The sequence below is a fragment of the Panthera onca genome, chromosome A2 (assembly GCF_046562875.1).
Source record: "Panthera onca isolate mPanOnc1 chromosome A2, mPanOnc1 haplotype 2, whole genome shotgun sequence".
NCBI classification, from domain to species: domain Eukaryota; kingdom Metazoa; phylum Chordata; class Mammalia; order Carnivora; family Felidae; genus Panthera; species Panthera onca.
The window spans coordinates 58,027,049-58,039,964 of NC_138340.1; the positions used below are offsets into that span (position 1 = coordinate 58,027,049).

A 12,916-nucleotide genomic window follows, 5' to 3' on the forward strand; every position below is an offset into this window, starting at 1 on the left:
CAAAAAAAAAAAAAAAAATTAGCACCATTGTTCAGGATAATCGAGAACTTCTCCCCAACTATTTCATAAAAATTTCTCACCCCACCCCTCTACTTGCCACCATGAGAGATGAGGAAATTTATACTTAAATTTCCCCTCCATTTATCCCTTATCCTATAATTTTGTGTAAGTCCTATTATTTTTAGGTTGCCAAGGCTTACATTATTTACATCTGTTTTATCATTGTGAGTAAGTCTTCCATGTTCTGATTCTAAAAATGGAAGGCCAATAGACTTCATTTACCACATGATGATCATGTAAGTGTTCCTTCTGGAATTTTGAGAAAGCACCCAAGGCAGGGATTTTCATCTGCTTGAACATGGATGCGGCCCAAAAGCGTAGAGGAGGACAGCGCCTTGGTAAGCATTGAATAAATATTTAAATACGTATTTGCTGAATAAGTGAGACTATTCAGTGGTATGATTGGATTCACAGAGAAGAGAATGTCATTCTTTGTCATTAGAAATGCGGCTGGAGAGAGGCCAGAATGTGGCTCAGTTCTTCCGAGAGAGCTAAGGAAGTGACCTGGGAACTTGCTTAAAATACAGCGTCTCGGGGCGCCTGGGTGTCTCAGTCGGTTGGGCGTCCGACTTCGGCTCAGGTCATGATCTCGCAGTCCGTGAGTTCGAGCCCCGCGTCGGGCTCTGGGCTGACAGCTCAGAGCCTGGAGCCTGTTTCGGATTCTGTGTCTCCCTCTCTCTCTGACCCTCCCCTGCTCATGCTCTGTCCTTCTCTGTCTCAAAAATAAATAAATGTTAAATTTTTTTTAAAAAAAAATACAGCGTCTTGCATCAGGATCTGCAAAGAGCACGTGGGAATTTGCATCTTTAAGATGCACTCAGTGTGGTCCTCCTACACATCCCTGATGGAGAATCATCACCCTGTCGGATCCTTTTTCTTTTCATTTTGGCCTCATTCGTTCTTTCTGGGCCACATACAGATGCCACAATATGCTGTATCCTATGTGGTCTTTTTATTAGAGCCTTTTTGCTAGAATTCCTAGGATAGATTAAAAAAAAAAAAAACCAGACTACGGCCAATAAATTATGAGTTCTTGTTTTTTTTACATGTCTTTCTCTTACCTTCACGTTGATATGTGGTGTGTGGGTGTGGGTGTGGTCTAGAATTCTAGGTTCCAAAGTCTTCACCCAGAATTCTGAAGCATGGCCCCATGACAGTCTTGAGTCCAGTATTGCCAGTGAAAAGTCTGGTGGAAAAGCCTAATTCCCTTACCTTCTACAAAGCCTGCTTTATCTCTGAGGGTTTTAGGATCTCTTCTTGACCTTACCTCTGAATTTTCACTGGAATATGTTTGCTTGTGAGTTTCAGATAAAATGAAATCCTGCTGGGCCCTCAGTGATTTCTTAGCTTGAGGACTGTCTTCCTTAGAGCACTGGGCTGAAGGAGAGGTGGTGATGCTACCACACCCTCTAGGTTAGAGGTCGGCAAACCTTTTCTGGAAAAGTGAGCATTTTAGATAGGGAACATTGGAGGCTTTGCAGGCCATGTTTCAGCCTTTGCTGAAATGACTCTACTCCGCCATTGAGAAATGTGAATGAATGACTATGGCTGTCTCCCAGTGAAGCTTTACTTGTGCACCCTGAAATGTGAGTTTTGTATGTTTTCACGCCGCAAAATATTATTCTCGTTTGGATTTTTTCCAACCATTGAAGAGCGATCCAGAGTGTTCAGGCTACACAAAAACAGGCAGAGTTGGGTTTGGTCCTCAGACCTAATTTTGCTCACTCCTGCTCTAGGCCAACGGAGAAAGCACAATATAGTGTTTTCCCCAGTTTGAGAGGCTCTCCAGTGTATTTATTGTGTTTATTCTGTATGTTCTTTTTTTTCCTGCCATTAACATCCCCTTTCCTAACCAGAGGTACTTTGATTCCCAGAAAACAGACTGCCTTTCAAAGGATAAGCCAGCTTGTTGTGGGGTTGTTTTGGTAACTCCAGGGGAAGGACCGTGTATGAATATGGATTCACCTCAGGCAGACCTGGGTCCTGATTTTACAGAATTATATAAATGATTACAACAAACCAAAGAAGATAAAGATGTAACTGTATGCTGGTCCCAGGTAGTAAATTAGTACATCAGAAACACATCTCCACGGAGTCAACATTTTCTTTTTTTTTTTTCTTTTCTTTTTTACATTTTCCTGATGAAGTTGATCTAGTTACCATTCCCACTTCCCAGAAGGTGCCCCTGGGCCAAGCAGCATTTACACTTATTGTTTTAAAAATTATTTTCTCTCTGTTGTGGTTTCTTTCCATTTCTTCTAGAATTCCTAATGGTTGAGTGTTAAACCGTGGATCTATCTTCTATGTCTCTGAATTTTTCTCTCTCTCTCATCTTTTCCATCTTGTCTCTTTGCTCTACACCTTAGATCTATTTGGTTTCATTTTCCAGATCACTAACGTGGTGTTTCTCTATGTCCATGACATTCTCTGTACTCACAGAATGTCTTATTTCAGTAAGCACGTTCTAGTTTCCAAGAACTTTGAGGCTCCGATTACTCCTTTTACACAGCAATAAATAAAGCTGTGTGCAGTAAGTGGAACAGCTTATGTTGTAAGTATGTCCACACTGTGGTCTCTAAATACCTTTCCCACAAAAAGGAAAGCAGGCTTCTTGGAGGAAAGGTTAATTCCAGGTCTGGACCAAGAAATATGCAAGATGAACTGCAACCGCTCATTGGACAGAATAGCCAGGGAAAGTCATAATGAGGACTGAGGTTGTGTGTGAAGGGCTCCAGAGCCAACCTGGAGAGGCTCCCACAGGCCAAACATGGGACAGTTGGAGCATCAACAGTGGTAATAACTATGATGGATGGAAACACAAAATATGTTAAAAGAAATGAGCTCATAATAGCAAGAATACAATATCTCCCTTTGGAGTATCCTAGGGAACAAATCATTATTTTTTTAAAGTGGCAGTAGAGGAAAAGAAACAGACACTTATCTTGTCTTTGTTACATAAACTGCTCTTCTGGTTAACAGAATAGATGATTCAGGGAAGTGTCTTGTTACGGGTGTATTTCAGCAAATAAACGAAGAAGGGATGGGTAGAGTTTGAAAGACATCATTTTGCAGCATCTAGCAACATCTAACATGGATTTAGGCAGTGATCATTAACAGCTGCCAACATCACAAAAAGAGAGACAAGCAGACACAAAGGGCCTCTTGAAGGAAGTTCACAACGCTTCCTATGAAGTTGTTTTGCCTCCCATCCACCCCAGTCAAAATCAAATCAGAATCTGATAATGTCTCTAAATCTAACTACCAATTTAGAGAAGAAACAGACAACAGAAGAACACGTTAAGAGACACCATGGACACACTCAGCAGAATCCAGACTGTGGGGGATTCTGCTAGACCAACAGCTCAATTGATTCTTCAAAAATTAATTTCAAGGGAAAGAAGAAACAGTGACTGAGGCTGAACCTACAGATTAAAAGGGACTTAAGAGGCATATTAACTAATCATGATGTGTGTTCAGGGAAATTTGAATGCTGATTGGTTATTGGATGATATTAAGGAAATGTTAATTTTGCATATGTGATGATGGTATTGTGATTATATATTTTTTCTAAATGTTTATTTTCGAGAGAGAGAGAGAGAGAGAGAGCGAGAGAGTGAGCGCAAGTGGAGGAGGGGCAGAGTGAGAGGGAGACAGAGGACCCAAAGTGGGCTCTGTGCTGACAGTAGAGAGCCCCATGTGGTGCCTGAACCCACAAAATGTGAGATCATGACCTGAGCCAAAGTCGGACGCTTAACTGACTGAGCCACCCAGGTGCCCCTGTAATTATGTTTTTTAAAAGAGAGATACAAACGGGTGCCTGGGTGGCTCAGTCAGTTGAGCATCCAACTTTGGCTCAGGTCATGATCTCACGGTTCATGGGTTTGAGCCCCGCATGGGGCTCTGTGCTGATAGCTCAGAGCCTGGAGCCTGTTTCAGATTCTGCATCTCCCTCTCTCTCTGCCCCTCCCCCACTTGCGCTCTGTCTCCCTCTGTCTCAAAAATAAATAAACATTAAAAAAATTAATTTAAAAAAAAGAGAGATACAAACAGAATCTTTTACCTAAGACTACTGGGCTGTTTATGAATGAAAGCTGTGATGAGTGGGATGTGCTTTAAAATAATGTGGGATGGGAGCTGATGGGATTATAGACAGACGAAAATTGGCCATGCGTTAGTAATGGGTGCATTTGAGTAATCGGTATATGTGGTTCACTATATAATCTCTCTACTTATGTCAGTGTTTGAAATTCCCCAAATGAAAAGTTTAAAAAGCAAAGTGAAAAGACAGATGATAAATTTGTGGAAATATTTTCATCATACATCACAGACACAGAGTTAATCTGGTTACTGTATGGAGTGGCTAGGAATCTGGCACAAAAGGAGGTAACAACCCAAGAAAAAAGAAAAACAATTAAAAATTGCCAATTCACCAAAAAAGGAATCTAAAATGGCCTTAGAATGTAAGAAATATGCTCACCCTCACTTAGAAGGGAAATGAGAATGAAACTGTATGAAGAAAGCATCTCTTACCCATTGGATAGGCAAAAATCCCAAAGATTAACAACAGAGTCTGTTGGTGAGGCTCTGAAGGAAATGAGCCCTCTCATACAATGTTGGGGGAAGTTGCAAAATGATGTAGCCCCCAAGGAGAGCCTTTGGCAATATCTCTCAGGATTACAAATGCCTTTCGCCTTTGGCCAAGCAATCCCATGGCTATGATCATACCATATAGACATGCCCAACAACCTATGAAGTGGAGCTTAGTTTATAAAGTGGCAAATTGGAAAAGCAACCCAAGTGTTTGTGCATGGAGGACTGATCAGGTACACCACAGTATATCCTCTGAATGAAGTAATGTACGCCATGAAAAAAAATGAAAAAAAAAAAAAAGCCTCTATGTATTGATGTGGGAAGGTCTCCAAGGGCATATTACTGAGTGGAAAAAAAGCTGAAGGGTATTGTAGTGGCAGGGGTTGAATTGTGTCCCCTGAGAATTCCTGTGTTGATGTCCTAACCCTCAGAATGTCACCTTATTTAGAGATTAGGTCTTTAAAGAGGTAACCGAGTGCAGACGAGGTCATTAGGATAAGCCCTAACTCAATTTGACTGGCGAAATACTTGCAAAAGGGGAAATCTGGAGGCAGGCATGCATATGGGAGGAGTGCCATAAGAGCGTGAAGACAGCCATCTACAAGCCAGGGAGAGAGGGCTGGACTAGATCCTTCCCTCCCAGCCCAGAGAGAGCACTGACCCTGCCATCACCTTGATTTCAGACTCCAGAACAGAGAGGGTAGATTTCTGTCATTTAAGCCACCTGGTTTGTTACGGCAGCCCTAGGAATCTAACCCATGTAGTATGCCACATTCCACGTGAGACAGGAAGAGAATAAGTATATTTTGTCATATTTGATTGCATTTGCACATAAAGTAAGGCTAAAGGGCAAGGATGGGAGTGAAACTTCTCAACATATCCCTTCCCATTTTTTCTTTGAGTTTTGAATCATGCAAATATAGTACACACTTTAAAAGCTAAAAATTAGAGTAAATGTAAGATTTATATTGTGTTTTTCTCTTTTTAATGTTTATTTTTTGAGAGAGAGAGAGAGAGTGTGAAGGGGGGGAGAATGAGAGAGAGAGAGAGGGAGACACAGAGTCTGAGTTGTCAGCACAGAGCCCACGTAGGGCTCGAACTCACGAACCGCAAAATCATGACCCGAGCTGAAGTCAGATGCCTAACTTGACTGAGCCACCCAGGCGCCCCTGTACTGTGTTTTTCTTTAATGTTCTGAGTCATCTCTGATTCCTTCAAGTTCCTGTCCATCTTTCTCTTACTTGGTGGCAGTTTTCCTCAAATGTCTGGTGACCATTCGTTGCCACGTGTGTTTAATTAAGGAAAGACGGTCCTGGCCAGTGTTGGTTTCTGTGCCATGGGTCTCTGTTTTCCCCAGTGCTGGATCCCCTGCTGGCAGGTTGTGTGTGAGCCGGGAGTGCAAGCCTACAGTGGGGAGAGGTCCCTGCGTGGTACAGGTCAGGGAGCTGGCTGGCTGACTGGGAGCCCACGGCCGCATGGCAAGCAGAGCTGTGTTCTGCTCTATCCCGGTCCTGGGCTGAGGGACTTCTCTTTCCCTTCTGTATCCTCCCCTGTGTCTGCCTGTGCTCCACTCTGCTTCTCTTGCCAAGGACCTCAGCTGAGGCCTTGCCCTTTCTTTGGAGTGCGTTCGCTGCTGCCAGGAGCTGTTTGACAGAGACAGGAGGACTCAGATTTTCCCAGTGGTCTGGATGTGACTTAGATGCCCAAGAGTGGCTCCTGTCTCTGTACCTGCAGGTACCCATCAGGGGGCTTCTCCAGGGCTCCCCTGGGAAGAACGCCTTAACCCTCTGCCCTGATTTCTCTATCCATCAGGCTCCAACTGCTTTCTCCCTTCCTAAAATGCCTCTGAAATCCTGGTCTGCAGGGGGCACCCTTTGTTGCCTTCCAATGTTATTATAGCTTTATTACAGCTCAAAAACAGAAAGAATAGTTGTTTTCTCCCATCCTTACAAAGTCTGTTGGGAAGCAGGGGTGGCAGGTGTGTATGCTCCTGAAACAGGTCCCGGGGACCTCGCTGTTGCAGCATCGTCGTTATCTCCACTTGTCAAGTCAAGAGTACACAAGTTTATTATACTCATTTCAGAAGACAGGGAAATATAATACATTTAAGTAAGGTGTCAGAATCCATCAGTATTCAAGAAAAAAAAAATGACCTATATATTTCCAGCAGAGAGGGATTGTCTGAAGGAAATTGGTTTTCCACTAAGGAAAGGCTGGAGGTGCGTAAAGCGGGGGTGGGGTGGGGGGAGGTGTTGGTGCCCAGAGACCAGGGCGTAAATGAATGTGCTGATGCCCCCGTTGGTGTCCACCACGCCGTCACTGTGGAGTGGGTGTGTTGCTCGTCTCTGTAGATGCTGGGCTCCCTTTGCTGCTGCAAACAGCCGGAACCTGCCTGTGGCATCTGTGTGGCATGGGTGCCTGGAAAAGCCCAGCTGGATCCCTGCTAAATCCCAGCTGGATCCCTGCTATCAGGGCATCTGCACCAGGGTGTTTCTCACTTCCTTCCTCAACTGCATAATGAAGAAAAAGAAAGGATAAAATTGAAACATTCACGGACACAACTAAGTTATGGGGGAATTGACAAGACATTCCTGGAGGTTCAGCAAACAGCTCAGGAGCCAGACTGCCTGGTTCAATCTCTGCCACTTAGCAGGGCAGGGATGACTGTGCCTCAGTTTCCCCACTGGGGGAGTGATAAGAGCAGCACCTCATGGGGTTTTTGTAACGATAAATGAGTTAATGCATGCATGGTCCTTAGAACAGTGCCTGGAATAGTCGTCCTTTGTGAACACTAGGGCACTCAAAGAAGTGACTCTGTTTTAAAAATGCTTTTCTCATTTGGTGGAACTGGACTTTATGGAAGGATATTTTTAAAAAATTTTAATGTTCATTTATTATTTTTAAGAGACAGAGTACGAGTGGGAGAGGGACAGAGAGAGAGGGAGACACAGAATCTGAAGCAGGCTCCAGGCTTTGAGCTGTCAGCCTGATGCGGGGCTCAAACTCATGAACTTGGAGATTATGACCTGAGCCGAAGTCGGACACATAACCGACTGAGCCACCCAGGTGCCCCTATGGAGGGATATTTTTATACCCTTTAGTGAAGGAGTTCATGTTTCCAAAATCCACAAATCACTGGAAGTTTCTGAGCAGAGAACCATGTGATATGAAGTGTGTGTGACTTAATTGTACCACAGATCATGACCTTTAACCATTTTGAATAACTAATTTACCCCAAATACATTTTTGTCACAAGGGCTCTTAAAATAATATAAAAATATTAAGTATTTAAACTTAATTTTTACTTCTACCCATCTCTCAAGAAACGTGAAAAATATAGACTAAGGAGAAAAAGGAGCAGGAGTGGTGAAGGTTTTATGACAGCTGATTGACTTATTGAGTTTGGAATTTGAAAACTTGGGTTGGAGTCCCCATCTCACCTCTCACCAGCTGTGTTACTCCGAGTCATGTAAATATTGCCTCATTTTATCTTCTTTCCAAAAAAGCGAGGGGGTACTGGACCAGGTACAGTCCAACCTAACAAGCCCTCCTAACCTTGTTAGGTTACAGTTCTCAGCCCTCTCAAAATACATGAATAAACTTAAAAAAAAGGTGTAGGATATATTTTCAAATTTGAAATAATAAAGTAAAAATTAGTGATTTTCAATATAAAATAATTTTTCATTTCCAAAAATATCTCCCATATTGTTTTTTTAATTTCAGAATCTCCTGGGCATCTCTGTAAAGTGTGTGAAACATGAAACGATTTGGGGCACCTGGGTGGCTCAGTTGGTGGAGTGTTCTACTCTTGTCTCTGGCTCAGGTCATGATGTCACGGTTCTTGGGATTGAGCCCTGCATCTGGCTCAGCGCTGACAGTGCAGAGAGACTGCTTGGGATTCTGTCTCTCTCCCTCTGCCCCTCTCCCCATCTCGTGCTCTCTCTCACTCTCTCAAAGTAAATAAATAAACATTTTTAAAAAGAGAGAAAAATTAAATGATTTATGCACAGCTTTTCAGGAGGGCTTGGAGAGCTCTGCTACTTTGACAATAGAATTCTAACCTCTCAGCATGACATAAAGTGAAGATCATGATCTGGTGTCTGTTCTCCATCCCTTCTCCTCATCTACTCCTTCCTCACCTCCCAAACTTCCATTCTGGCATTAAGACAACTCTTAGCCATTTCTTAATGTCCTCTGCATCCCCACTGTCCAGCATGTGGTGGGCACTCAACAAATGTTTGTTAAGTGGACATCTCGATTTTGCTTTGATCTGCATTCAAAAGATAAATAGATGTTCCAAAGAGGGAGGTCAATTCACAAACTAGAAGGCTCAGAGGGACTGGTGTACTTTAACTTTATTCAACTTTATTTTTTTTAAATTTTCTTTATTAAAAAAACTTTTAAATGTATATTTATTTTTGAGAGAGAGAGAGAGGGGCAGAGAGAGAGAGGGAGACACAGAATCCGAAGCAGGCTCCAGGCTCTGAACTGTCAGCACAGAGCCCGACGCAGGGCTCGAACTCTCAAACCGCGAGATCATGACCTGAGCTGAAGTCGGACGCCCAACCGACTGAACCACCAGGCACCCCTAATAGTTTGACTTTAAAGGTAACTTTAAATGAGAGGAGTCCTTCAGGGAACAATGTGTGTGTTATCCCACAGATGCTCCGGGGTAGAGTGAGGAGGGAGGCAGCATGACCCAGTGCAGAGGGAAGCCTGTTGGACTGGGGCACCTGTGGTTGCACAAGTATTGAACACCTGGTCAATAACTGGTATGGCAGGGACACCTCAGCAGCATCCTGGATGCTCCTTTCCACACCTCCTTCAGGTGTTAACATACAGATTTCCCCCCAGCATTTTATTATGATAATATCTCAACATACAGAAAATTTGAAAGAATTGTACAGCACTTTAGAGTCAGACAGGAAGTTTTATTCACTCTGACATGGGGGTCTCTCTACCTAATGCAATGGCTTGTAGGTGGGGCTGCATCCATCCAGCGTGCAGGTGAGTAATATTTTAACATTTTGGATCCTGGAGAGTCAGGAAATCACGGTTTTGTTCGTGCTGCCTTTTGGGGAGTGGGCTGGAATAATTTTGCCTTTTCTTCCCATCTGGCTATGAACAAACCCTCCATATATTTTAAGGCACCGTTCAACTAGCACCATTAAAGCTGACTGAATCTCTCCCTTCCACACAAGGCCCTCCCTTGACCTTTCTTAGGGCACTTAGCCATTCTCTGCGTGTGGGCTCCTTTTCTGGACACGTTTTATATCTCATTGGCCGTGAGCTCCTGTCGGGGTAGGCGCCCTTCCCTTTGTGTCCTCGGCTTTCCCATAGCACCTTGCAGGCAGCAGGGACTTCAAGTTGCCCGGGCAGGGACTGAGAATCTGTGCGTGGGGACTGAAGTGTCACAGATATGTGTGTCTGGGAATGGGCCTGTTCAGTAGGAGCTGGTGAGAGCTGCATTTGGGGCGTGTGCCTGCTCTCTTGCGCTGTAAAAATAGCCACAGACGAAGCCTATCATCAATCTGCAGAGGAAGCCACCTCAGGAACACCCAGAAAGCCACCTGCTGAGAATATCACACCAAACTGGGGGGGGGGGGGTGTTGAAAGAGTAGGTGTTGTTAAGAATATGGGAATCAGAAATGTGATCTATATGGAAAACAGCAGCTCATTAGCATGTGTCAAGTGTGGACCAGGGGAGGGTTGGCTTTCTCCATATCCCTGAGGGTTTGGATCAGTAGGCAGGAGTGACTCTACCCAATTTGTAAAAATGACATGATTTCTCACCCCGGAAGCCTCGGGTTCCTCGTCTTTAGAACCCATTCTCACCAAGATGCCCTCTGATTTTTACTGTTTTCCAAGCAGGCTTCTGAGCTGGGAAGAAAACCTGGCAGGCTGCCGACACGAATACTGCAGGATACTTGGCAATCACATTTAGTTTAAAAAAAAATTGCGCTTATTTTTTCAATTATAAAAATAATACACGCTTATAATAGAAAATTGGGAAGTATTAAAAACTAGAAAGGAAGAAATAATTATTCATGATTTCACTGCCCAGAACACCCACTGTTAACATTTTAGTGTATTTTCTTCCAGTCATTTGCTATGAATTTTTATATAGTTGGATATATTTTTGGGGTGCACTCTTGATCTTTCACTTTTGACTTGAAAGTTATAACACGAGCATTTGTCCATGATGGATGACTGTTATAGGTATTTACCACCTAGAGTTTTACTTCTATTTTTCTAGCTTTTTAAACTCTTCAGAGACATCAATAAAATTAGAAGTATACACATTTTTTTTTTTTTTTTTGCTCACAGCAGCAGTAGAAGCTCATGGTAGCAAAAAACATCAAAGAGGACAGGAAAATATAATTTGGAAAAGAGAAAGTTTCTTACACTTCCTCTCCTCAGAATCACCATCATGGGGTGAGCTTTTCTATACATATGTGACCATTCATATATTTATACACATGTACAATTTTAAGATTTCTAGTACTTATTCATTACAGTATGAAGTAAGTATTTGAAAGGGCGAGTGTGCAGAATAAAATGTGGATGGCTGTGCCCAGCACACCCTCATTCCCTTCCCTCAGGGTGACAGCACTTAGGAATTTGGAATCTGTGTGTCCAGTTCCATCCCTGAGCACTTATGTACAGATGATCATGTTCATTCACATTTTGCTGAGGGCTGCTAGAGCAGTGGAATTGAATATGTGAAACAAACACGGAGTATGTGACCTTCACCGCCTGGCATACATATGTGACTTTGCTGGGCAGAGGCGTTTTGCAGATGTAATTAAGGTTACTACTCAGTTATTGTCTGCCTAGTATAATGTCACATGTCCATTGTACCTCAGTTAGGGGGGAAAGGGGGAAAAGGCAAGTAGAGAAATTCTAAGCACAAGATGGCTTGAAGACAGGAGGGGCCATGTAGCTGGAAACGGGGCCATCGTCCCTACAACCAAAAGGAGCTGATTTCTAGAAGTAGGTTCTTCCCCAGAGACTCCAGGTAAGAGGCTGGCAGCCAACACCTTGATTTCTGGCTTGTGAGCCCTGGCCAGAGAATCCAGCCATGCTGTGTCAGACTTCTGAACTACAGAGGTGAGAGCTAATAAACGGGTGTTGTTTTAAGTCACTGTTTGAGATCATTTGCTATGCAGCCTGGAAAATGAATACAGATTTGTGTTGTATTGTAGATCTTTACGATCCGGCTATTTGTGGTAAAAGTTTGCTGACCATGTACTAGACAGCCCCCATTTTTCTTTCTCCATTGAAATTTCCTGAGCCTTTACCTCTTCTGGATGATTATTGTGGAAGGTGCCTCCAGGTCCCTAAAAAACATTTTCATATCACTCCTTCCTTTTCAGGTTTTCTTCCGGACTATGGATTCCCACCCTAAAACTCAAAGTGGGCTTAGCTTCCCACTCTGGCCCATCCTCGCCCTCCATGGTTTTAGTGTGATTATGCTGATGGTCAGTGTTCATACTATCATGGCTATGGAAATACTATTTTCAACTATACAATTGCCCAATGTAGTAAACTATGATTACCTTTTCTTTTTCCCCACACAACTTTTGTTTTCCCTGGAGTTAGTAATTGTCTTTTGTTTTCATGAACTTTGTGTTAATTCAGTCCCAAACTCCTTACCCATTGTCTATATTTCCTCACAGTACATCAGATACACTACCAGTTCATCTTCCCCAGGGTATCTTCTGGACTGAGCCACTCCAACTCGGACCACGGCACAGTTGTCCTTCTGGAATGTCTCTTCAACATCATCTTGCTCATACCCTTTCCTTTGTCCCTATGTGGGATCTACTATTTTCTGGATTCCTAATGCCTTCTCTATCTTGGTTGAGTCATTTGTTTGAGAATGTCCTTCAGGAGCTTCTTCAGAGAGGATGTGTGGGAGGCAAATTTCTTGAGAATCTTACATTTGAAAATGTCTTTATTTTACTCTCACACTTGACTGATAGTTTGGCTGAGGAAAGAGGTCTTCTAGGCAGGAAAAGAGGGTTGCCTTGCTGCCAACCAGGTTCTAGTGTTGCTCTTTAGAAGTCCAACTCTGTGGTGGGTAGAGTAATGCCCCCATCCCAAAGATTCCCTGGCCATTATCTCTGGAACCTGTGAACGTGTGACAAAAGGGATTTTGCAGGTGTGATTAAATTAAGGATTTTGAAACAGGGAGATTATCCTGGTGGGTTGAATATAGTGGCAAGCATTGTCCTAGGAGGAAGACAGAGGGGTTGGAGTCAGA

At 43.2% G+C, this 12,916-nt stretch overlaps 1 protein-coding gene across 1 annotated transcript in view; it reads left to right on the forward strand.

The window, feature by feature from the left end:
- Positions 1 to 347: 347 nt before the first annotated feature.
- MGLL (monoglyceride lipase) overlaps positions 348 to 12,916 on the forward strand; it is a 161,938-nt gene continuing 149,369 nt past the window's right edge. Inside the window, exon 1 of the mRNA XM_078442681.2 lies at positions 348 to 398. Within this exon, the coding sequence (XP_078298807.1) occupies positions 363 to 398 (36 nt within the window). The 5' untranslated portion in view covers positions 348 to 362. The remainder of the gene's footprint in view (positions 399 to 12,916) is intronic.